Here is a 26,736-nt window from a genome sequence, read left to right on the forward strand (position 1 = left end):
CCCCATTATCTGCACCAACACTTGTTATAGTTGGTCTTTTTAATTTTAGTCATTCTAGTAGTTGTATAATATTATTTCATTGTGTTTTCATTTGCACTTCCTTAATACCTAATGATATTGCACATCTTTTTGTGTGCTTAATTGCCATCCATATGTCTTCTTTAGTGAAGTGGCTGTTCGAGTATTTTGCCCAATTTTTAAAATTGGGTTGTTTGTCTTATTATTGAGTTTAAAGTGTTCTTTATATATTCAAGATACAAATCCTTTGTCAGATATACGTTTTGAAAATATCTTCTCCCAGTCTCTGGCTTAACTCTTCATTTTGTTAACAGTGTCTTTTCAAGACCAAAAGTTTTAATGTTCATAAGGTTCATTGTCAATTCTTTAATGGTTCATGATTTTTGTGTTCTATCAAGATCCCAAAGATTTTCTGCTATATTTTCTCCTATAAGTATTATGGTTTTAGCTCTTACATTTATCTGACTTAATTTTTACATATATCTCTAAACTTAACATTGTTCAGAAAGAATAGGCACAGAAACTGGATCAGGGTGAAAGCATTCAGCCATTGATAAGATACATCATCGTTCTCATCAGGCTGCAGGTTTGAAGTGGCATTTCAGAGAAAATGTCTCACTTGCTTGTGATATGATGACTTTCTTGATTTAAATTTCTATTTCTCAAAAAGAGAGCCAAACCAATGTGACCGGCCAATGTTCAGTAATAAGTTCCTTCGTCTGGAATGTGCTTTCTCCTTAGAAGTGAAGGAAGGAAAACTTTATGGGAGTTGATACCACTTGTGGCTCTCGTCCAAAACGTTGTGTGCGCCTCTGCCCTTTCACATTAGATTGAATTTTCAAAATTCATCAGTCCCCACTAGACTGCAAGCAAGCAGTTGAAGGTCAGGATCTATGCCCTGTTCTGTATCCCAGTGTCTGAGATGTAATTCAACAAATGTTTTCGGGATGAACGGAGGAATTCCTGGGTCTGCTGATCTGCTGGTGCATGGAAGGTACCGGGCAGTGTGGTGTCGTTTCAGTGTCCACACCTCCTGGGCTTGGAATCGTGTTCCTTTAAAGCCATCTCAGTGCTCCTACTGTTTAGCACAGTGCCTGGCAAGCAGTAGGGAACAAAAGGCAAACCGAGAAAGGTAAAGAAATTTATACAAAATCCCAAACACCACCACATATGACGTGAAGCAGGGAAACTGGGCAACCTTCAGGCGTAACATACGGGCGAAAATATTCTGGATATAATTCCAATTCCTCCTGGGCCAACTCTCCGGGCTAAATCTTTCTCTCGAATTTATGTGGCTCGTGTGAAACCACGCTTCCCTAGTAGAAAAATGTCATGAAGACTAAACCCCTGAATCTGGAGGATTTAGGGGATTCAGAGCGCACTGCCTGAGGGCGCAACAGCCCCGGTCGCCTAGCAACGGTGGGTCGATCGCTCGGCGCTCGACACGGTCGGGCAGGATTGCGATGCGGCGCTCCGACCCCGAGCCTCTGGCAGCCCGCCCGGCTCGGACCGCGTCCCCGAGGTGCGCACGCGCGGAGGGGGCGGGGCTGGGGGCGGGGCGAGGCACGCGTGGGCGCCGCTGGCAGGTCGCGGTGGGGAGGGGCGCACGTACGGGAGGCAGAGCGGCGGGCGCAGAGAGTGGCTGAGGAGCCGGAAACGCGCCGCGGAGGGTGCGGCCGTGAGGAGGCGGTGGCCCGGGCGGGGCGGGAAACGTTAGGCGAGCGGCCTCCGGGGCGCGGGGGTCGAGCGGGCGGGAGGGCCCTGGGCGCGCTTTGCCCGGATGAGGAACAAAGCCGTGGGGCGGGCGCGCGCTCCCCCCGCGCGGCCGGCAGGTGGGCTGCGCGCGGGGCGGGAGGACGGCGGCCCGGCCTGCGGGCCCCAGGCCGGCGAGCGGGTTTAGCCATCTGGGGAGGCGGCGTCCGCAGTGCCTGGGGCTCTCCAGTAGCGAGGGGACAGGGGCTGCATCCTCCGTAGTTTTGGTGACCGCTCTTGTCTCCTCTCCCTCAGATTGGGCAGCCTCCTTCCCGAAGCTTCTGGACGATAGGCCCCGGGTGTCTCCTGGCATGCCCCATCCCGTGGCGGGGTGCGCGGCCACCGGCCCTCGGGAGAAGTTGGGTGGCCCAGGACGGCCCCGGGGACGAGTGGCCGCGTTTGTGCAGCGGTTGTGAGCAAGATGCGGTAGCACGTGACCCGGGAAGGCGAACCCTGATGCCGGTTCCCCGATACCCGAGCGCCCTTTTCTCTGACACTTGGCCCCAAGCACGTGCATCGCAGGTGAGTAGGCAAGTGGGCTCAGCTCAGCGCTGGTGACGTCTTTGGAACACATCTGGCAAATGAGTGCCCAGAGTTGGTGCCTTTGTTTTTGGTGCCGTTGAGAAGGTTACAGGTGCGATTTGCAAATGGTTTTATGACCTGAAGGGAACCAGAAATTCAGAAACTAATGTTGGGTTGAATGTACTCTCATTCATCCTAATTTACTCCAAATGTGAATAGTTGTTCCAAATAGCCACACATTTATTGTTAGCTGGTTAGCACCTTTTTCTTATGTCTTTGAGTTATTTGAGCCTTTAATGTCTTTGTTTGGAAAACAAAGTGCATTTTTAATCTCACCTTGAGTTTTGCTTGTTACCATATGGCAGGGATGGTAGAGTGGGAAAATTAAGTTCTTAATTTTGCCAGCTTTGTGCTGATATTTGAAGTACTTTACGGTATCATCCCAGTACAGTACAGAAACAGGCCAAAGAAATTGTTGTATTTGACTGGTTTTTTTTCACAGCCCTTTCAAAGGGTGTATGTTTAGAATGAGGAAGATGAAACACAAATTTATTGAAACTGTTCACTGCATTTTTCAAAGTGGGTACATTCCAGTTATGTTCTTAAATGTCAGTCTAAGAAAAAGGTGTGAGTGAGATCAGCAACTGGCAGACGGTTACATAAGTCAGTTAGAAACACACACATAAACTGCACAAGTATGTAAGAAATTAGATTTTACCACAAATGAGTAAGGAAGGAAAGAGCGCTTACCCCATCTTGATTCTGACCCTTTTACCAAGATTGCATCTTAGAATCCCATATGAGAAAGTAAGTTAGAACAGAAATGCACTTTAGAACGGGAAAGTCTTATGAAGATCTTATTGTACATTCCCTTTTTCTGCTTTCTCTCTTTGTTATACTAGTTACCTTTAGTTTATGACTGCTGAGGTCATCGCATTTTAGTTACTCACAACAAAGCAGAAATCTGCTGAGCCTCTCGCAATAAACTCTGGTTTGAACTGGTTTGAGGCCTAAGAGTCAACCTGGAAATACTGTTTTGATTTTTATCTCGAGATTAGACACATAGATTAATATTCAGGAATTTTCAGAATGGGAGTTGAAGCTACAGACTTTTAGTTGTACTTTAAAAAATTATTGTAACCAGTGTGTTGTAAGCCATTATGGCTCTAGTGATTGTAATGTTTTAGTTATAGTTGTAGCTATAAAAAGTTATAGGAAAAGTCTGTTTTAAACCAGCTCAAGGCCAGAAACTTTGAAAATTAAGGTAGCTGGTTTCTTTGGGCTACAAGGGTTTTTTGCATTCTTTTATAGTGTAGTAAAATACTGTTATTAGTGTGCTGTCCTTCCTAATGTGTTCCTCATTTGCCATGTGCTAGCTGTCTTTCTGGTAAGGGTGATGACTTTGTTTTGCTGCATCTAATCAAAAAAAATTTGAGTGGCTGTTTTGTTCTAGGTCAGACTTGTACACTTTGTTGATGTCTGAGAGCTTAGTTTTATGACATATCTGGCCAGGGATAAGGATGAAGCCAATGGATGTCAAATAATGCAGGAAACAAGTCTATGTGGGACTTTAAATGTATCCCACAATACGAGTAATACATAGACAGGTCCTAATGTATTGGACCTGTGTGGAGTGAAAAGTAAAACAGTTCTTTAATTGTAATTGAGTTTTTCTTACTGGAGTTATAAAAGCTTGAGTTTCAATTAGATGTGGATTTAAATCCGAATTCTGTCTCTTACTAATTATTTTATCTTGGGTTGTTTCTTAGCCTCTCTGAGTCTTAGTTTCCTCATCTTTAAAGATTAAGAATATGTACCTCACAGTAGTTATGAGGATTAGGAGAGATAGGTACATGTAAATCACTTGGCCCAGTGCCTAGCACATAGTAAGAGAGTAATAAATGTTAGCTATTATTATTTTCAGATGGATTGAGAAATGGCATTGAGAATTTTCAGAATTAAAAACCTAATTAGATTTGCTTTCACTGCTAAGGAATATGCTCCATTAGATTCCTTTCCTCTGCTTTACACCTGGCATGTATGTAGGTACACAGAGAAGAATGCATTACTATGATATCCAGTATAAGGACAGGAGATCATTAGAGACCTCTTTTGGCTAGCCTAGTGGCTAGCTTCTTGAACATACAATGTTTATAATGTAGCAGTCTCTAAATTCTGATATAGGAACTAATACTTTTTTACACCAACCTCCAGTAATGTCTTGTTCAAATCAGTATTACTCTTAAGGCATTTTTAATGTCAGTGCAAGATTAATTGCATAGGAAAGATAGATTCCTAGATTCTTCAGCCTACCACAAATGATGTATAGATAAAAAGTATGGTAAATTGAAAAACTTTTGGGCAGTATTTTTGCAAGACAATCTGTGCTCTTTCACCTAATTGTTGTGTGATTTGGGGCATATGTCATGCCCTCCTTGAACCCAAGTTTGTTCATCTACCTCACTTTGCAGAATTGTTGTGAGAATTTGGAGTCATTTTTTATAAAGGTCTAGCAAAGCTTACACAGTGAACCTTGATATGTGGAGGGTATTACGATTATTGATTAATTAATAAGCTATTGATACAGAATTTTTAAAAAGTGATCCATTGGGAAGATGTGCTTCTTCACACCATTGATAATCAGAAGCAGACCCACTATTTCTTAACTCCTGGTAAAAAGGATTAGTAAAAATTCTTGACTAGGTTAAAACAAACTGTCTTTAAAAAGTACTGGTTTGAAGTAATAAGCCAATTGGAGAAAATAAATATTGTGAAGGGAAAAGCTTGGGTGACTTAAAAAACAAACTGTCATTGCCATTATGCGCTAAGGATTACAAACTTTGCTTTAAAGAGTGTGCATAGGATTTGGAACAAGCCAGACCTGAGTTCAAATTCTGTTTCTGCTGTGTGACACTGACTTGAGTTAGTTAACATCTCTGAATCCCAATTTCCTTATCAGTAGGAAGAATATGACATTAGCTATTTCAGAGAGTTGAGAGCATAAAAGTGAAGTAACAATTGGTGAAGCCCCATATCCTCATTCACACTGTTTCAGCTTCTTCAGTATATTAACAGAGTCACTGAGGTAATTTTTTGCATATCTAATTGTTTATGCTCTTTCCTAGGATGAATGAAATGAACCTGAGCCCAGTGGGGATGGAGCAGCTGACTTCATCTTCTGTGAGCAATGCCTTGCCGGTCTCAGGAAGTCACCTGGGATTGGCTGCCTCACCCACTCACAGTGCCATCCCTGCCCCAGGTGAGAGCCACTGCATTTCAACACTTAACTGTGTTATCGATTCCAAATGGAGCCTAGAGGGCATCAAAGCCCCTTTAAGGATGGAAGGGAAAAGCCAAGCAGGCCTGAATGGCAGTTCCACTTGTGGTAGCATAATGGAAGAAAACATTTTTGTAGCGTACTGGAGTTCTAGTGGATAGGAGCAGCAGTTTTTCTGATAGTCCTCTTTTGGGTTGATAGCCTTTTAGCATTTTATCTAGGGTTACTCATTCATTTGGTTCACCCCTTAGCACTCTATTGTTGGGTTAATATAAGACTGTTCCTAGAATGAACAGGGAATTGGGTCTTATTTTCTACTAGGTTTGCAATTGCAAATGTGCCAGGCCTAGAATTATAGGGAAAGAGGTGACACCAGGGATGGAGCTCCTTTATGGAACTCCCCATGAGCCTCAGTAGTCAAAGAGAGGAAAAGCTCATTCTTTACTATCACTGTACTTTTAAAACCTTTTTTTCTGCCTAGTTTCATTTTTTTTTCTATTGAAATGGAAAAGAAATGAGTAAGCTATTGATTCTTACGATGGTAAGCTGTTGATCCTTAAAGATATATGACATTATAATGTATTGGACTTTATCAAAATAAGAGTTAATGTTTAGAAGTATTTTAAATAAATCTATAAGTTTATTTATTTATTTTAAAAAATATATCACTATACACTGTAGTTGATTTTAGTGTCCCTTTACCAATTATAAGTTGTTTAAATAGTTCTCTATAGAGAATTACCTGCTTAATTAGTAAAACGTAGCAGTTAAATAAGTTTTATCTAAACTCTGGTCTCTTCACATTCCTTTGTGTCCACAAAATAAGTTTTTTAAAAAATGTATTAGTTGTTAACCCATTTGATTGTCTCTTAGGCATTCCTTTTAGTAGACACTCTTGTTAAGGCCTATTAAAAAATATTGCCCCTGACAGAAATACACAAATCAGCACTGTCCAAGTTGGTGAGTATTTGTTATGATACTTAGGCACAGTAAGAGTCACTTCAACACTTCGGAAATAGATGTAACCCAAAGTAGATATAATCTAAGGTTTAAATTTTTTATTAATCATTAAGTACAACCTATGTACAAAAGACTGTATGAAAGTATAAATCTGTGGCTTTACATCTAACTGTATATTATTTTCCAAGTAGAAGCATATCTGAATTTCTTAAAAATGAAACATTCCTAACATATAAAATGGAAAATAAAGTTTAAAAATGTAGGAAAAAAATCCATAATATCACTACTCAGAGACTGCTCCTGGGAACACTTTATGTTTCTTTCCATTGTTTTTTCCTATATAAAATTTTTCTTGAATTGTGTTTAAACTAGGTTTTTAATTGTAAATGAAATGTTTTGGTACTTAAGAGCAATACAGACAACTGGAGAATCTACTTGGCATTTTAAAACTAACTTGAGAACTAACTTTGGGACTAGGACTACTTTGTTTAGTCATATTTATGGATATTTGCACAACAATATCTAGGGATGAAAGGGGCTACTAGGTGAAATTTTTCCCTATACGCAAAAAAATTTGTAAGAGCTTATTTTTATTTATTTATTTATTTATTTATTTATTTATTTTTTATTTTTTTATTTTTTTGTCTTTTTTTTTTTTTGTGACTGGCACTCAGCCAGTGAGTGCACAGGCCGTTCCTATATAGGATCCGAACCCGCGGCGGGAGCGTCACGGGCTCGGGCCCATTTATTTATTTTTAAAAGATGACCGGTAAGGGGTTCTTAACCCTTGACTTGGTGTTGTCAACACCACGCTCACCCAGTGAGCTAACCAGCCCATCCCTATGTGGGATCCGAACCCATGGCCTTGGTGTTATCAGCACCAGACTCTCCCGAGTGAGCCACAAGTCCAAAAAACTTTCTAAGAGTTTAGCCAGTGGTTATAGAGAGAATTTTTAAGTACTAATTTTCTTTTTTAACTAAGGAAAAAAAAAATTTTTGTTTTTTGCAGGCCTACCAGTTGCAATTCCAAACCTGGGTCCCTCCCTGAGCTCTCTGCCCTCTGCTTTGTCTCTGATGCTCCCAATGGGTATTGGGGATCGAGGAGTGATGTGTGGGTTACCTGAAAGGAACTACACCCTACCTCCACCACCTTACCCTCACCTGGAGAGCAGTTACTTCAGAACCATTCTACCTGGTAAGTATTATAGTTATTTGGGATGCTAGAAACAAAGAATAGAGCCACCTTTTAACCTCGTTCTTGAAGATTTGAATAAAACTTTTCTCATTTTGTCACTCTTATATATTACTCTGTAGGTGGAAAAAAATCTTTGTTTACATTTATGTACTTTTCCTCTTAGAATGGGCATATCACACTTTATTAATATAGCAGTTTGAGTAAGCTAAATTTCTTAATTGCACAATTTTTCTCCTTTCTCCTCCAGCGTCTTGTATAATGCTTATAATTCTGCTGTTGTAATTCCTACCAACCACTTCCTGCTACAGTGTCATTTTTTTTAAGTTTATTGAATTTTCATTCTGTTATAAAGGTATTATATACTCATTTCAGAAAATTTAGCAAATGAGGGAGAGACTGCTCATAGTCCCATCACCAATCTTTTTGGTGTACTTTCTTCCTATCTTTTGTTTTGGTGTATGGGTTTTTACTGTTTTTCATAATTAATATCATACTTTCTGTACAGTTGTTTATCTTTACTTTTTTCATTTAATATTTTTCTCTGATTTTTACATAGGTATTTTCCCCTGCTGCTACACGGTTTTCATAATTATCCTTTTTAATGATGCATTCCGTTCTACCGAATGGGTACTTGATGGGCTATTATGTCAATCTTTATTGTGTATAGTTTGGTTTTTCCAGTTTTTTTATTACCGTTGTAACTAATACTTTTATGAACATCTTTGTGCATATAAACTGCATTTAGGGAAGAGTGCCATCAGTAGAATTTCTTGTGCAAGAGGGCATGAACATTTTTGAGGTTCATATATGTACTTTCCAAAGAGGTTTTAGTAATTTACACTCCCACTGGCCGTGCAGCGAGTACCATTTCACTTCATCCTTGCAAGCACGAGTGTTGAAATTTTGTTGGTTTTAATAAAGCAGGTATAATTGTGACTTATTTTGAATAGAGTTTAATGTGTTATGGTAGTTTAATGAGTTAAACTAAATTGTATTTAAGTTTTATTTTTCATGTAGAAGATATGCCTAAAAATCATTTTACCTTTTGATTATTTCTTGTAGAGCAAATTTTAGCATCTTAGGACTCAGGAATTATAACCCTGTATATATTAAAGGCAGCATTTAAATGATTGATTGCTTGTCAGTTTCAAAGAAATATTGTTAAATTTTTAGGATTTGCTTGAGTTTCACAGGAAAAAGTCAATTATGGTATATATATGTTGCTATTTATTAAAGTATATATATTGATTAAATCATAAAGCAGTAGGAAATTATTTTAACTTAATTATATTTGTAAGGAAAATAGCTTCTAGCACTTGGAATTCTTTGTATTTAACAATGTACAAAAAAGTCTTAGATATCTCATCTTTTCCTTTTTTCAGGCATTTTATCTTATTTAGCTGACAGACCACCTCCTCAGTATATCCACCCCAACTCTATAAATGTTGATGGTAATACAGCATTATCTATTGCCAATAACCCTTCAGCACTAGACCCCTATCAGTCCAATGGAAATGTTGGATTAGAACCAGGCATTGTTTCAATAGACTCTCGCTCTGTGAACACACATGGTGCCCCAAGTCTTCATCCCAGTGATGGCCATGAGGTGGCCTTGGACACAACAATCACTATGGAAAATGTTTCTAGGGTTACCAGCCCAATCTCTACAGATGGAATGGCAGAAGAGCTTACAATGGATGGTGTTGCAGGCGAGCATTCCCAAATCCCAAATGGCTCCAGAAGTCATGAACCTCTGTCTGTGGATTCTGTGAGCAACAACCTTGCAGCAGACACTGTAGGACATGGTGGTGTGATACCCATTCATGGGAATGGCTTGGAGCTCCCTGTAGTCATGGAGACAGACCACATGGCAAGTCGAGTCAACGGGATGTCTGACAGTGCCCTCAGTGACTCCATCCACACCGTGGCCATGAGCACCAACTCTGTAAGCGTGGCACTCTCTACCTCACACAACCTCGCCTCTCTAGAATCTGTTTCCCTCCATGAAGTTGGCCTCAGCCTAGAACCTGTGGCTGTCTCCTCCATCACCCAGGAGGTTGCTATGGGAACAGGTCATGTAGATGTATCTTCAGACAGTCTTTCTTTTGTACCAACTTCACTGCAAATGGAAGACTCCAATTCAAACAAGGAAAACATGGCAACCTTGTTTACAATTTGTGAGTGTGCTTGTGTTAGCCTTTCTCTTTTGGAAATATTGGTAAAAAGGGCCATTCATCCCTAAAAAGTTTAGTCACAAATTCTGCCAATGATTAAGGGAGTATTTAAAGCAACTAGACTTCGGAAGTTTTCTTTGCTGTTATGTTGTCCTTTATATTAATGTGGTCCCTATTCCTCAGGTAAGCCAAATGATATACAAACATTTCCTTTGTTCTTACAGCGTCCTCCTGAAGAAAGGAAACATAAAGTAGTCCTTTCTGTATTTAAGATAAGCTTAGCCCAGTGATATTTAAGGTATTTCCCAAGGTTTCACAAATAGAGAGTTATAGAGGTAAACTTCAGTTAGGCTATTCTGTGCGACTATTTCCAAGCTATGCCTTGTGCTTTTTCAACATAAGACCAAAAAATTATTAGATCACTTTTACTTTTATAATTCTATGGAAAAATGTAGGTGGATATAAATGCATTTTTTTGTTGTTGTTCATAGTGCATATGAATTATAGTTGGGCATGTAATAGTTCTTTTTATTGGGCAACAACAAAATAGTATAAAAACAGTTGATTTGTTGGTGTCACTACGTGCTTCATTCGTGCAGAGAACATGAGTGCTTACTATATGCCAACTTCTGTGCTAGATGTGGGAATAGAATGGTCTACAGAGTGACAGTACATACCTTGAAGGAACTCACAGGAAGCATTGGCAAGTAAACAGGCTATTGCAACACAGTGTGATCAGCGCAAAGATGAGGTTAAGCACATGGTGCTAAAGTAGCCTGAATGGGAGCAACATACCTGACCCTGGAACGGTCAGGGAAGACTTAACTGGGGGAGGTAGCATACATGTTAGTACAGACTGTAAGGACAGGAAGGATGTAGGCAGTTGAGAGTCAGGAAGACAGGAGTTGGCATCTATAAGTTCCTAGAAATAAAAGTCATTAGTGGTCAGAATTGGTGGTGAGAGGAATCGGGGTGAGAGAAGTAGGAACCAGAACACAAACGGTCTTCTAGGACCAGTCAAGGGTTTTAAGGAGTGAGGACTGGGGTGGGGTTCTGCTGTTATGTGACGGCAATGAGATTTGTTAGAGACTAGTAGGTTAGGAAGATGATGCCATAATTTAAATGAAAGGTGATGATTTTCTAACCTAGAGTAGAGGTAATTAGGATGAGGAAAAGTGGAAGACCTTTACAGAGAACTCAAGAGAGCTTGTTGACTGGATGAACAATTGGATGTTGAGGGAGAGGGGAGGGTTAAGGAGAAAACCTTGGTTTCTGGCAGAAGAAACTAGGTAGATAGAAACTAGGTAGACAGAATAATGAAAAATTGAGGATTAGGTTATTTTTTGGGAGGAGTGGTGGTAAGTCTAGTTTTAGATATGTTGATTTGTGTCTGTAAGATACCCAGTAGAGATGTTTAATGAAAAGTTAAGTCTCGAGCTCAGAGATCTATGTCTGGAAGTATTTAGGGATCATGACTATTAATCATGGCTGTGGAAATGGGACAAAATCATCTAGTAAGACTGTGGAATGAGAAGAGCAGCAGAGGAAGAGCTCCCAAAGCAGACTGAACAGGAGGGCCAAAAAAGTAGGAGGAAGCCCAAGATGGTATGGTGCCACAGAAGCCAGTGGGGAGACCTTCAGTATTAATCTTTTAAAGTTCTAGATTTATAACTTTTAAATAATTTAATTCAAGAATGTAATTAGGGCCGACCCCGTGGGGCACTCAAGAGAGTGCAGCGCTGGGAGCGCAGCAGCGCTCCCGCTGCGGGTTCGGATCCTATATAGGATGGCCGGTGTGCTCACTGGCTGAGCGCGGTGCGGCCGGTCACGAAAAAAGACAAAAACAAAAACAAACAAACAAACAGAAATGTAATTAATGTAAGTCTCATTAATTTAGCAGAAGGTAAGAGGTGGCCTAAATAAGCCCCACTGATCCTCTGGGCACATGGAATCTTTTACTTCTAAGTGTGATTTTTAAAAATGAGATAAAATTTACATGTACATTTTATTTTATTTTATTATTATTATTTTTTTTAAAGATGACCGGTAAGGGGATCTTAACCCTTGACTTGGTGTTGTCAGCACCACGCTCAGCCAGTGAGCAAACCAGCCATCCGTATATGGGATCCGAACCCGGGGCCTTGGTGTTATCAGCACCGCACTCTCCCGAGTGAGCCACGGGCCGGCCCTACATGTACATTTTAAAGTGTACAATTTAGTTGTTCTTAGTATATTCAGAAGGTTGTACAACCATCATCACTACCTAATTTTAAAACATTTAATCTCTCCACAAAGAAACCTCATACTCACTACCACTCACTCCCTACCCATTTCTTTCCCCCCATTCTCAGGCAACTACTAATCTACTTTTTATCTTTGTGGATTTGCCTATTCTGGACATTTCATATAAATGGAATCCTATGGTGTGTGGCTTTCTGTGTCTGGCTTCTTTCCCTTAGCATAATATTGCAGTGGCTCATCCATGTTATAGTATGTATCAGTGCTTCATTCCTCCTTATAGCTGAATGATATTCTGTAATATGGATATACCACATTTTGTTTATTCATTTAGCAGTTGATGGGTTGTTTCTACTTTTTGGCTATTATGAATAATGAAGCTATGAATACTCAAATTTTTATATGAACATACGTTTTTAATTTTCTTGGATATACTCGTATATCTAGGAGTGGAATTGCTCTGTGTTTAACTTTTTGGGGAACTGCCAGACTGTTTCCAAAGTGGCTGTGCTGTTTTACATTCCTAGCAGCAGTGTATGGGGGTTCCAGTTTCTCCACTGCTTGCCAATATTTAATTTCTTTCTTTCTTTATTATAGCCATCCCTGTGGGTGTGAAGTGGCATCTCGTTGTGGTTTTGATTTGCATCTCCGTAGTAACTAATGTTAAACATCTTTCATGTACTCGTTGGTCATTTGTATATCTTCTTTGGAGAAACCTCTAAGCACTTTTTGCAGTATGAAATTTGAATCTCTTGGAGGTGATTCCCCTTCTTAAGAGCATTGGAAAGTCAGTTCTCATTAAATGTAGGTGATCTCTAATCTGGCAGTTCAAAGAATTTTTAATCAAGTAGTAGTTGAAGAAGTAATATATTATTACTGTTTTGCCTAAATATGAAAACTTATCAATACTTATGCCATTTAAGTAGAAATTTCTAATGGATTGCTTAGGAAGATAAGATACTTAGATGGCTGTGGTTCTAAGGTTTATGTATTTTGTGAATAAATTTGGAAAGTTTGAACTGAGTCATTGACTAATAGTGTTGTAAATACTATTCCTTAACAGAGAAAGGAAGGAGTAAAGAGTAGAGGAAAAGAAGATTTATGGAGAAGGACCCCGATAAGCTTGTAAAAATGAAGCTATAGTAAGAATAGAGAACGATAGATGAAGGCAGCCGCCTCTCTGACAGTGCAAAAAGAAAGGCCATGTGAACAATAAGAAATTAAGAGTTTTAAGCAAATATGTCTGCAAAAATATGATTTTACCTGCTCTCCAAAAGAGCAGATTGCCATTTTTTGTTTGTTTTAAGAATGTGTCATCAAACTCTGGTCAACCAGTTTGTTTACAGTGAAACAAGAGTACAGTGATATAGCTGACTCTGATTCTGTTGTCCTCTGTGCTCATCTATATTTTGGCTGTGTATGACTAACACATTTCAGTTCAGTTTCCTCTTATAGTTCAGCATTGGAATCTTTTGGACTTCAGGGCGTCATATTTAAAAGTATTACTTAACTATTTAATGTAAAGGACAATATACTTGATTGTTGAATTAATACAGTGTTATTTTTTGATCAGTCTTTCTTTTATGCTCTGAATAGGAAACTTGTCCTGTTGGATTAAAAGAAAAGTCAGATCTATTCAGATTGAAGTCTGATGAGAGGTATAAGAGTAGATATGTATTTTAGTATAAGAAAGTGGTTCTTTGATTCGAATATTTCTACTAGACCTTACCTCATACTGGTTACATTTTAGTAATTAGCATTTAAACAACAAATCATGTGGTAACTTAATCTACTTGAACTAAACCAATTTGTGTCTCTCAAATTTGCCATCTATAGGGTGCACTCTCTGTGACCGAGCCTATCCCTCAGATTGCCCTGATCATGGACCAGTGACTTTTGTTCCAGACACTCCGATAGAGAGCAGAGCGAGGCTTTCTCTCCCAAAGCAGCTTGTTCTCCGCCAGTCAATTGTGGGAGCAGAAGTTGGTAAGAACTGTGGAACCATAAGACCCTGGCAAGCCTCTTCCTTTGTAGGGTAGAGTTGTAAAAATAGGCTTGTATAATTTACTGATATTTGGTTGATTCAAAAGTCAATTTATGGCTTCAGATTTATGCTTTTAAGGTATATTTGTTTTGTCTAGTGGTGATAGCAATAAATCAAGTTGAAAACTTTATTGGGAAACCTCCCCTTTTTAGAGTCAGGATAGAGTAAGGGAGAGAATCCTGGCCTGAGTCTTCGAAGGATTGACTTTTATTTTCAGCTGTCTCTTCTACTAACAGTTATCCTAAGAACACACCACTGAAACTTACTTTCTTTTATAGGAACACGGAAAATTCACCACTGATAATTTTATGGCATAAAATATATTTAAATCAAATATTTGTAAATTGTCTAATACTCCTTAGGAAAAAGAAATATGGACTATAAACAGCCAGAGTATACTTAACCCATATTTGAAATTAACGTGGCTTCTGAATTCCTGTGTCATTTCTTTGAAAATATGAAATTAGGTTTATTTTTCTTTTAGAAGTTTGATTTATTTTATAGTAATTACTTTGTATGTTTTTAATAGAATCATGTTTTCTATTCTTTTTTATGTATTAACTCCAAAACAATATATCTGGAGAGACATGGTCAGGTTCCTCATGTATAAAACTAGGTTCAAGAATTTCTGATGCTGCTTCTTACTCTGCATTTCTTCTGAGCCCTATTGAATCTGTTCATCACATTTTACATATTTACAGACTAGCACCCACAAAGCTTAGGTACCTTTCAGGGGTGCTGGCATATCAGTAGTTCTTAAGTTCACGGAAAATTAGATTCTTTGCATGGTGTAAGCACCTCTCTCTTCTATATCCTATTATTGTTTAAATTATTGTTGTGTAATTGGTGTCCTTTCACTGATAGGTGTATGGACTGGAGAAACCATTCCTGTGCGAACTTGCTTTGGGCCTCTAATTGGCCAGCAAAGTCACTCCATGGAAGTGGCAGAATGGACAGACAAGGCAGTTAACCATATCTGGAAGGTCAGCGCTGATGAAATTTTTCTGTGATTTCTGGCTGTTTTTATTATGATGAGGTAGTTAGAAAGTCAGAATTAGCCAGGTCTGATACAGTGCCATTCCCTATAAGTCATCTATTTAATATTACATCCTTTCTATTCTTGGTAGCCAAGTTAAAATGCACAACAAAATGCCAGCTTTGGAAATAGAGGATGAACTGTTTTGGTCTCCATGTTGTGAAATAATTCAATTTTAGTCATTTTTGTGCATCTTAATTACTTGTGGCAGCTGAGGCCATGGACTTTTGTTTATATAATTAAAGTCTTATTTTGTAATCAACTGAAACATTCCTCAAATATTTACCTTGGGAAACAGTTCTAGAATTAGAAACTGAGATTATTTCTCTGGTTTCCTATCTTTTTGTTGTTGTTTATATTTTGGCAGCTGGCCAGTACAAGGATCAAACCCTGGACCTTGGTGTTAACAGCACCATGTTCCAACCAAGTGAGCTAACTGGCCAGCCTTATTTCTTTAGTTTTCTAATGGGAAAGGCTAGAAATGCAAGGTTTTTATATAAACAGCTATTCCTTTAATATGTTTGTATAGAATCCCAGTCAATGAGTTGAGAATGATGCTTGCTAAATTGAAGTGAGGGGAACTGGGTCTTGTGATAATTGGAAAGGTAAGTTGCCACTATCATTGGGGACTTTAATTTTGGTGTTCAAAATAGAACACAGAAGAATACTGGGTTCAATTGGAAAAATAATGAAAAGGGATTGTACTCTGCCCTTAATGAGACATTCAGTCATTCAGGGCCTACCGTGTGCTAGTTAATTAAGACAAGTAGACCTTTTCTTTATCTTTTCCAGCCAAATGGTGGATAATCGAGAACAAAGTCATTCTATATACTGAGTGTAGGTCTCTGATAGTTTTACTGTTTTGCTGAAGGTAGGAGGACTGGTGAAATGATAAAGTATGTGGAGAAGGCAGTCATATTTTCACACTATCTATGAAAGCTGGTACCTATGACAAATGAGTAAAATGAGATGAGTGCTGGCTTAAATTTAGGGTAGTACTTTATTGCTTGTTAGTTCATTTGGCATATGTTTGCTTTCTGTTGGCAGATATACCACAATGGTGTCCTAGAATTCTGCATCATTACAACAGATGAAAATGAATGTAATTGGATGATGTTTGTGCGCAAAGCCAGGTAAGAGTAGTTTTAGATGAGAGAAATAGTTACCATTTAGATGTTTGTCAACAGGAAGCTTTGCATAAAATAGGGAAGAATGAAGAATCCAAATTTCACTGATACTTGTACATGCTGAAAAGCTGAATACATTTCACCTTTTTCAATCTAGTAGTGGTTGACTGATGGTGATTATAAATCATAATGCATCAAACTGTCTTTTCTTAATGAACGGTTTATTCAGCTTACTAATACAATAAGGAATAATATAAAGTGTGCCTTCTCTTTATATTGGCTGTTAGTCAACCCCTCAGGCTGTAATTGGAGTTAATTCTTGTTCAGCCTGCTATCTCTGTATCTTTGTCATATTGTTTTTTTAAGACTTCATTTACTCTTTTTGCTTCCAGTAACAGACTCTAGTGTTTCCGACTGTAAAGGATAATCAATTGATGTATACAAGTTCCTCCTAATAGGTAGATTAGGGAATTACAAATATGATCCAAAGAACATAGTAGAAGGGTAGAATTACAGGGCAAAATTGGTAGAAGTAGAATTGCAAGCAACAATTATTAATATCAAGAGCAAGTTTTAAAATTTAAGTATCAGTAGACATTGAGTAATCTTTTAAAAAGTGTTCCTTTTTAAATTTTTTTTATTATTATTTTTTTTTGTCCTTTTCGTGACTGGCACTCAGCCAGTGAGTGCACCGGCCAGTTCTATATAGGATCCGAACCCGCGGTGGGAGCGTCGCAGCGCTCCCAGCGCCGCACTCTACCAAGTGCGCCACGGGCTCGGCCCATGTGTTCCTTTTTTTAAAGATATTCTATCTAGGTTTCATATAGGATTTCACTATGGGGGTATGATGTGTTTAGTGTACATTTCAAAATTAATATGCTTGATTTATTAAATGTGATAACTTAGGAACCGGGAAGAACAGAATTTGGTGGCTTATCCTCATGATGGAAAAATCTATTTCTGCACCTCACAAGATATCCCTCCTGAAAACGAACTGCTTTTTTATTACAGCCGGGATTATGCTCAGCAGATTGGTAAGTTAATGTAAGATTTGTTTGTCATGAATCTAGCATAGTAAAAACACCAAGGACCAAGAATAAAGTTTTGGTCATGATTTACACACCAGCTGAAGCAAATCACATACCTTTGTATATATAAAAGCAAGCTATGTAACACCTATATTCGAGGTGTTAAAATCTGTGAATTCTTCTCACAAGCTGAATGTTGACGAAGCAGTATTCATATGAAATGATCTTTTATGATAGGCCTTTGATTTGGGGGCTTTGAAGTTCTTGAGGCCACTTTTTGAGCCAAAACCACTGAGATTTAAATTCATGAAAGACAGCAAAAGTCCCTTGATTTGACTTAAACTGCATAGGCTGTCTCTTTGTGCTGTGTCATGATGACAAGTGATATTCAGGAGTTTGTGTATACAACAAAATCTAGATGTTTTGCCTGCAAAAGGCATTACCAAACATTACCAGTGCTTTCTATGTGCCTGGTACACTATTTAAGTTGCCGAGGATAGAGCATTGTATAAGACATTTTAGTTTTACAGGTAGTGGGCAAGTTGGAAATTTTGGTAGAAAGGAGAATTGCAAGCAACAATTATTAATATCAAGCACAAGTTTTAAAATTTAAGTATCAGGAGACATTGAGTAATTGTTTCTTAAAGGTGTTCCTGAACACCCAGACGTGCACTTGTGTAACTGTGGCAAGGAGTGCAATTCCTATACAGAATTCAAAGCCCATCTGACAAGCCACATCCATAACCATCTTCCTAGCCAGGGCCACAGCAGCAGCCATGGGCCAAGCCACAGCAAAGAAAGGAAGTGGAAGTGCTCGATGTGCCCCCAAGCTTTTATCTCTCCTTCCAAACTCCATGTCCACTTTATGGGTCACATGGGCATGAAGCCCCACAAGTGTGATTTCTGTAGCAAGGCTTTTAGTGATCCCAGCAACCTGCGGACCCACCTCAAGATACATACAGGTAAGTTGTACTGGACTATCAGAATAAAATTTTTGCAGTAATTAAAAATTGTGTTAGTAAAGGCTTTGCAGAGAGATGATATTGAAGATAGAGTTGAAATGTGATGTCGGTGATAGAATCTAGATGGCAGATGGCTGTTGGCAGGGCCTCATTGGGTGGTAAACCTTCATGGGATAACTGAGGTTCCCAGAGGGCATTACTTCGAGTTATTAAGAGGTTCTGCTTTCCAGGTGCCCCTATCATAGTTTGAAGGTTCCTGGGAAAATGCAGTTAATAATCAGGAAGTTCATCAGTGTTTCTGGAAATCTTTAGAAGCAGCCTGAGCTTCCCAGTAGAGCTCACCCCTCTACCAGCCAAAACCAGTTTCTCTCCATCGAATATTGCTCAGTAAACATTGCCAAAATATGTTTTTTGAGCTTTCATTTTCTAAACTCCATGCAAACCAACTCTTTTCTTTTAGTATTTATTTTTCTCATACATAATACAAAATAACTGAAGTTTTATTTCTTGGTTGGGTCATTTGTTCTCCAAAGCTTCAAAGGGAAGTTTCTTTCTCATCCTTTTGCATTAATTGAATGTTTGCAACGGATAGCGTATGGCCCACAAAGCCTAAAATACTGACTATTTAGCCTTTAAAAAAAGGTCTGCTGGGCTGGCTGGTTAGCTCAGTTGGTTAGAGTGCTGCTTTGTAATGCCAAGGTCAAGGGTTTGGTTCCCTGTGCTGGCCAGTTGCCAAAAACGAAATAGACAAAAAGATCTGCTGACCCTTGACTTGGAGAGATCTTATTTCTGCATTCTTGGAAGGAGTTTATTTCATTCCTAGTTTATGAGGTCATATTATATGTTTAAAAAAGAGAGCTAGAAAACTATAAAATGTAGCTCATAAATATATGTTTGCCTAAGGAAAGTACTAGAATTCATGAGTTGTTCTTTTGTTTATAATTGTGTTGGAGGGGCCTGCCCGTGGCTCACTTGGGCGAGTGGTGCTGGTAACACCAAGGCTATGGGTTCAGATCCCTATATAGGGATGGCTGGTTAGCTCACTTGGGAGAGTGTGGTGCTGACAACACCAAGTCAAGGGTTAAGATCCCCTTACTGGTCATCTTTTTAAAAAATAAAAATAAAAAAATCGTATTAGGTAGGGCACTAGGATTATAAGTGAATTTTTTTCAAATTTAAGTCATATGTAAGCTATAAACATTGAAAAATATATATGCAGTTGACCCTTGAACAACATAGGCTTGAAGTGTGTGGGTCCACTTATATGCAGATTTTTTTCAGTAAGTACAGCTGGCTCTCTGTACACACGGGTTCCACGTCCCTGCATGTCCACATTCAACCAACTGTGGATCAGAATACTTGGGATATGGAACCTGTGTTTAAGGAGGGCCAACTTTTCATGTAGGCAGGTTCTGCAGGGCCAACTTTGGGACTTGAGCATCCATGGATTTTGATATCCATGGAGAGTCTTGGAACCAATTCCCTGCATATTCTGAGGAACGACGGTATTTAGGTAGGAGGTCCTAAAGGAACTTTACTAGCTTTAGTTGCAGAATATAAATTCAGTAGCTCTGAGTGGTTCTAGGTAGATAGCCCTAGAAAGTAAAGTTCCACTTACCAGTCAGCTCTGCTTTATTCCTGCTTCTGCTGCATCCCACTCCTGTCTGTCTGTCTTGAGAATGAATGCCAGCAGTTCTTTTCTTCACAGTGTGATAATTTGGGTTAATTTGCAGGTCAGAAGAACTACAGATGTACTTTGTGTGACAAGTCTTTCACCCAGAAAGCTCACCTAGAGTCCCACATGGTTATCCACACAGGCGAGAAGAATCTCAAGTGTGATTACTGTGACAAATTGTTTATGCGGAGGCAGGACCTCAAGCAGCATGTGCTCATCCACACACAGTAAGTTACCCTTCAGCCATGCTGTCGTCGCTCGGGTGGTGAGCCATTGTGTGGGCTTGCAAGTGCTGGCTCATCATCTGTTTCCTGCCTTGGTACCCTGGTAGATACCTCCTGTGTTCCATTTAGCCCCAAACACTTAAGTTTTGGATTTTATCCTGGAAGATTCCATTTGTTTGCTTTCTTTTTCTTTTCACATCTACTCTCTATATTTACTTCTATTCATGTTTTCAAAACATAATCTCATATATTTATTGATTTAACACTTTTTGTTAAGTACCTCTTTGACCTCCAGCATTGTGCTAGGTGATAGAAATATAGAGAGAACAGACACTGTCCCTACCTTTAAAGAGTTCAAAGTCCAGTAGGAGAAACAGTCAAGTAAATATTTATCATACTGTGTTGCAGTTGTTAGTAAGCTTTGGATACTGAAAGACCGTAGAAAAAGGCACCTAACCCAGCCTAGGAGAGTCTGGGAGAGCTTCCTGGTAGTTTGACCTAAGTCTTAAAGAAGATAAATGAGAATTATTCAGGGAAGTAAAAAAGGGTAAGGAATGTGAATGGTATTCTAGACAGAACCCAACCATGCTGGTACCCTGATCTCCGACTTCCTGCCTCCAGAACTGTGGGAAAATAAATTTCTATGGTTTAAGCCACCCAGTTGGCAAGGGGAGGGGGGAGAGAGAATGAGAGCTCTGGTCTCTTCCTCTTCTTAAAGGACACTGATCCTGGAGCCCCACTCTCATGACCTCATCTAAACCTAATTACCTGCCAAAGCGCCATCTCACATTGAGGGTTAGGCCTCAACATATGAGTTTGGGGAGGTGGGAGAGATATAATCACCCGGGCAATGTGAAAAACAACAATTAGTGCCAGTACCCCACCCCTGGGAATTCTAATTTAATTGGTCAGGGCTAGAGCCGTGGCCTTGGTATTTGAAAGAGCTCCCCAAGTGACTCTGATGTCCAGCCAGGATTGAGAATAGGTTTGTCCAAATGAAAGACTTTCTTCCACAATATCTGTGCCAAGTGGATATAGTGTTTCTTCTTAAATACCATACAATTGATGTAGTTTTGAAGAAAAGTTTTACTTGAATCAAACTGATATCAGCCTCTGTCTTTCATTCTACATCTGCCCTCTGGAGTGATACACATAAGTTAAATATTCCTCTAAATTGATAGCCTTTCATACAATTTATGGTCACTGTTAAGTTCTCATTAAGCTCTCCTTTCACTGAGCCAAATGTCCCTAGGTTTTGCAACTTTTCCTCATTTCACCTAGTTTCAAATTTGATACCCAAAATTAAACACAGTATTCCAGGTACGTTCTGTTTAGTATATAAAATAGAGTTATTATCTTCTTTGACCTTAACTGTTTCCTCAAGTAATGCCTAAATATGCACTTGCTCTTTTTGTAGCCACCTCACAGCATAATGCAATACAAATTATTTTGAGATTAGTTGTGTGGCTCTTTCCATTTGGGTTGAGAATAGACCCTTTCAGGTACTGACCAGTGAAAACACTTCCTTATCAAGTGTGAATTTGGACTCTTTGTCAGGATGAGGCAATATCATAATCTTCTTTGCCAAACTTCAGTAGCACAGAAAGAAATTTTTGGACTGTCAGAACTAAAGCTGGTATAAGTCATTCATATAAGAAACACTATTCACTCAAAATATTTTTGGATGGGACTTTAGGCTTTCTGTAGAGATCATTAGTAAAATTCTCAGATGTTTGTATTTTTACTTTTGGGCATTTCACATGGATATAGGTAGGATATTGGCATTCTTTATTTATCTGCTTAAAAAGAAAACAGCCACAGCCCTAAAACCAAATGCAAGAGGAGTTCCTCTCTTACAGTGTTCCCCTGAGAGTGGAAGGGCTATGGCAGAAACTGGCTTTGCTCTTCCTCTCTTAGAGGAAGAGCAGTGATGCCTGTTCTCAGGTCATCTCCTTAGTCTCTTGGCTTCATATATCATCTTTATGATTTATATCTCCCGCCTCATACATCTAATCATCACTCAGCAGTTCTGATGGTTTGGATGTCTACTAGGCAACTCAAACCAAACATGTCCAAAACTCAACTCTTATTAATACCCTACAAACCTGATTTCCCCAGGTTCAACAGCTGGTAACTGGCATCTCCAGTGGCTCAAACCAAATACCTTGGAGTGATCTTTAACTCAGTCTTTCATTCCTTCCTTCACTCAACTGTCACCTTGTCCACACCACAAGCTTCTCTTGTGTGGACCAGTTCAGTAGTCTCTCAGTTGACCTCCCTGCTGCTGCTCTTTATCTCTCCTCATGTGTTCCCCAACACACAACTGCACATAGAAACAGTATATTCTATCCATGTGCCAAAGAAATCTATTTCACATACAAGTGAGATAGTGCCCATCTCCACTCATAAGTCACCAGTGGTTTCCCATCATGTTTATGTTAAAAGAAAGGTCTTTACCACAGCCTAGAAATTGCTTTATGATGTGGTAGTGGTACTTGGCTACCTCTCCCATTTCATCTTTTATTACTTTTTTCCTCATATTCCACTTTAGCCACACTGGCCTTTCTCTTGCTGCTACTTGAATATGCAGAACATACTCCAGTCTCAGGGCCTTTGCTCTGTACTGCCTCTACCTAGAAACTTCTCCCCCCATATATCTGCATGTCTTCCTCCCTCGTTCCATTCAGTTTTCTGCTCAACTGTCATCTCCTTAAATGGCCTTCCTTGACTGTCTTATCTAAAACAGGACCCCATCACTCTTACCTGGCTTCATTTACTTTCATAGTATTTTTTTCTTTCTGATATCATGTTCTATATTTTTTATTTGTGTATGGTGTAACATCTCCACTAGAATATAAGCTCCATGAAGATGGAGACCTAGTTTAACCACATCCTGCAGCCCTAGCATCTCAAATGCCTGGCATATATTAGACACATAGTAAATATGTGTTGAATGCATATGTAAAAATACCACTGGACTAGAGGATGAGAGGTTAGACTTCTAATTTGGGTTGTGTTGTGGCCTTGGGCAAAGTTACTTAATTTTCATGCACATAATTTTTGCCCTCCACAGAATTAAAAGATTGGATCAGATTGTTGGTTTTATTTATTTATTTATTTTTTATTTTTTTAAAAGATGACCGGTAAGGGGATCTTAACCCTTGACTTGGTATTGTCAGCACCACGCTCTCCCAAGTGAGCTAACCAGCCATCTCTATATAGGGATCCAAACCTATGGCCTTGGTGTTATCAGCACCGCCTGAGAGAGCCATGGGTCAGCCCAGATTGTTGGTTTTAAAACTGCTCTAGGGAATTCCACAGGCTCCACATAACTATTCATTGCCTGCCATCTCTTGCAAGCAGAGGATGATAGAAATGCTAAGGACACCAGGCTTCAGAACTCCCCACTGCACTCTACCACTCTTTCAAGTATTTTAACTATTTCCTATCGTGGTTTCATTAAGACATCGGGTTCAGCTGCTCCAAAAGAGTTGAAAAATTCCTGGTCTGTATGTTCTTTAAGGTTCTTTTAAACTCTAAAATGGCCAGGGTTACTGAAACCTTGATGCTGTTGACATTTTGAGCCAGTTAAGTTTTGTTGGGGGGCTTCCCTGTGCATTTTAGTGTAATCTAGAAGTATCTTTGGCCTTTACCCACCAGATGCTAGTAGCACCGTACCCTCCCCAGTTATAACAATCAGAAATGCCTTCAGACATTGCCCAGTGCCTCCACAGAGGCTGTCACCCCTAGCTGAAAACCACCAGTTTAAGAGAAGGACAGAAAAGTGGCAATTTCATGCAAGTAGAGTTCAGGGAAATACTGATTAATACCATAGTGAGATACTATTATGTACCGTCCAATTGGCAAACATATTTCAAAATTGAGTCTTCCAATTGTTGGTGAGACTCTGGGGCAACAGGAACTTTAAAGTGGCTGTTGATGGATGTGTATATTTATAGCGGAAAACAGTTTAGCATTATCTAGTAAAGGTGAAATGTACATATCCTTTGAACCAACTGTGTTGCTCTGGGTTATATACCCTAGAGAAGCTCATATATTTTGTAGAACGACATATGCAAGTGTAGAAATGTTTGTAGCAGTCTTGCCTGTGATAATAAAAAACATCCATTAGCAATAGACGAATCCAGTAGCATAAGTAGATAAGTTGTGGTATATTCATAAATAGTATATACAGCAAGGAAGGGAACAAACTACTGTTACTCGGCAGCAACTTAAATGAATTTCACAAGCATCATATTGAGTGAAAGAATCAAGACACAAAATAATGGTCCCTTGGACATAGAATTCTAAAATAGGCAGAATCAGCCCATGATGTTAAAACTATACAAATATTTTATGACTCTTTTGTATGATTCTAGAAGGGCAGAGTTTCTCTGACAAAAATCTGAGGTTGTGAAGAATAAGTGTGGGCCTCAGTTGTCATTTTTAACTCCAAATCAAATATTTTTTTCTTGTGTTCCTCTTAGAGAACGCCAGATCAAGTGTCCCAAGTGTGATAAGCTGTTCCTTAGAACAAATCACTTAAAGAAGCATCTCAATTCTCATGAAGGAAAACGGGATTATGTCTGTGAAAAATGTTCGAAGGCTTATCTAACCAAATATCATCTCACCCGCCACCTGAAAACCTGCAAAGGGCCCACCTCCAGTTCATCTGCACAAGAGGAGGAAGAAGAGGATGATTCAGAGGAGGAAGATCTAGCAGACTCTGTAGGGACAGAAGACTGTAGGATTAACAGTGCTGTGTATTCAGCAGATGAGTCTCTCTCTGCACATAAATAAAAGAAAAAGAAGCGAACTATTTTGGATGGAAAATACAAAGGGGAAAACACACATAACCAGTTATTTAGTACAATGGTTTTTAAATAGTGGTTTCTGATTTCTTTCCAGCCAATAGTCAGACTGAGTGGGAATGGATAAAGCACTTCAAGAAGAGTAACCTAATGAAAACACTTTATAACATATTGGGAAAAGAGAGCATGTGCCCTATTTTTAAGTGATGGATAAGAAGGAAAGTGACAGCTTTTGAGGTCTGTTCTTTATTTACATGATAATCTGGGAAATGCATTTATGTCTGAATCAAAACTGCCTTCTGCCCAGACAAATCAGATTTATTTAAAATTCTTCCGTTATTCCATTTTCGTCTCAGCCTTGTGACTTGGTAACACTTTAAACTTGGGCCCTGCCCCACAGTCATCCTGATTACTGATTGTGTTTTATGCAAACTGTTATGACTTAGACTCATCCCAAAATGGATTGGAACACAGCAGTGTGTTACTTAGACTGCAGCTAACAAGTTTAAAGCAGCACCTGCCTTAACCTCTCCTGGCTCCTTGGGAGTTTAGGGTAGATCTTGCTTCCCAAATTTTCAGCAGATGCTTAGAGCGCAAATAAAAAAGGAGCAGTCAGTCAGTAGGCAGTGATGGAGAGAAGAAAAGAAGGAAAGATGCCTGGCTACTGTCAAAGAAACTGGATTTGATGGGAGCTAGGATGAGTCACCTGGTTATTGTCACATAGAGATCTTTGTAGGTTTAGACACGTCTTTCCCTGTCTCCAGTAAAGCCTCCAGCCATTCAGGCAAAAGGGACCTGGAGGCGTGGAGAGCCCAAATAATGCCTGCTGGATTATTTCCTGACAATAAGTACATGTGGGTTCACCTGAAAAGTGGTACATCAGCCCATGAAAGGGAAGGCAGGGAATCTTTTTTGTTTGGTTTACCCTATGGAAAGTATCAAGACACCATTAAGATGTTGCCAACCCAAAGCAACAAGTGACTCCAAACGCATTGGTGCATTTGTGAGGTTAGACCTTCCCAGTTGTCTCTGAACTGAAGGACCTCACTGGGTAAGCATGGAGAATGCCAAAGGATTCAGAAGGCAAAGGAGGCTTAATGATTACCATGTGGGCCTTTTTTCAGGGTCCCAGCTTGCGTTGTCCATCCACCCAGTCTTTGTGTCTCACTTGCATATCCAGCTTTTAGCAAGGAGCAGGCACATGCGTAAGTCAACAGGGTTGGTGGAACATGCTCTCCTCAGATGTACAATCTCTGGGCTGGAGTACAGGACCCTGGTGGGAAGGTTTTGCTGCTAATGTATTTATGGAATGAATATATTTCATTCAAATCTGTATTCCTCTAGGAAGGATTAAAATAAAAACTTTTTTAAAATATAGGATTCCTCTTGTTCTGTGGGGGAAGGAGATGAATGAGTCTTTTAGGGGATAATCAAGTACAACTTGAGTTTTTCTAAGATTAGAAGGGAAAAAAGCATTTCTTACGTATTATGGCTTTGAGATCGTATTGTAATTGTTTCTGCTTAATAGTGCTTAGACAAACTATGCTTCCGGTGTTTCCAGCCCTCCTCTTCTGCCCTCTTCCTCCCTAAGGTAGTGCCCTTACCCTGCTGCCTCCTTGGAGAGTTGTGGCAGGTATATAGTTGAGAGCAGAGGTGATACATTGTGGGTAGTTAGGGGTGGATGCTGACACTG

At 39.4% G+C, this 26,736-nt stretch overlaps 1 protein-coding gene across 4 annotated transcripts; it reads left to right on the top strand.

Annotated features, from left to right (window-relative positions):
- Positions 1–1,633: 1,633 nt before the first annotated feature.
- Positions 1,634–26,420, top strand: PRDM4 (PR/SET domain 4). 4 transcript variants are annotated; one of them, XM_063075062.1, is made up of 12 exons: positions 1,634–1,688; positions 2,026–2,292; positions 5,418–5,551; positions 7,539–7,724; positions 9,107–9,901; positions 13,973–14,122; positions 15,045–15,163; positions 16,264–16,349; positions 17,250–17,377; positions 18,019–18,333; positions 20,067–20,235; positions 24,720–26,420. In XM_063075062.1, the coding sequence occupies exons 3-12, from the start codon at positions 5,419–5,421 to the stop codon at positions 25,030–25,032; spliced, it is 2,394 nt and encodes a 797-aa protein (XP_062931132.1). In that variant the 5' UTR covers positions 1,634–1,688; positions 2,026–2,292; position 5,418; the 3' UTR covers positions 25,033–26,420. The 4 variants fall into 4 exon arrangements, with proteins under 4 accessions (XP_062931132.1, XP_062931133.1, XP_062931131.1 ...); XM_063075063.1 differs by having other exon boundaries at positions 1,667–1,696; XM_063075061.1 differs by lacking the exon at positions 1,634–1,688 and adding an exon at positions 1,705–1,850.
- The last annotated feature ends 316 nt before the right edge of the window (positions 26,421–26,736 follow it).

Source organism: Cynocephalus volans, chromosome 12 (assembly GCF_027409185.1).
Source record: "Cynocephalus volans isolate mCynVol1 chromosome 12, mCynVol1.pri, whole genome shotgun sequence".
Taxonomy (NCBI): Eukaryota; Metazoa; Chordata; class Mammalia; order Dermoptera; family Cynocephalidae; genus Cynocephalus; species Cynocephalus volans.

What these genes read in the sequence shown, in the direction of transcription:
- PRDM4 (XM_063075062.1), top strand. Translation starts at nt 5,419, where the DNA reads ATGAATGAAATGAACCTGAGCCCAGTGGGGATGGAGCAGCTGACTTCA. An exon ending in GGCAACCTTGTTTACAATTT is followed by an intron (nt 9,902 to 13,972) that starts GTGAGTGTGCTT and finishes TGCCATCTATAG; the next exon opens with GGTGCACTCTCTGTGACCGA. An exon ending in GGATTATGCTCAGCAGATTG is followed by an intron (nt 17,378 to 18,018) that starts GTAAGTTAATGT and finishes TGTTTCTTAAAG; the next exon opens with GTGTTCCTGAACACCCAGAC.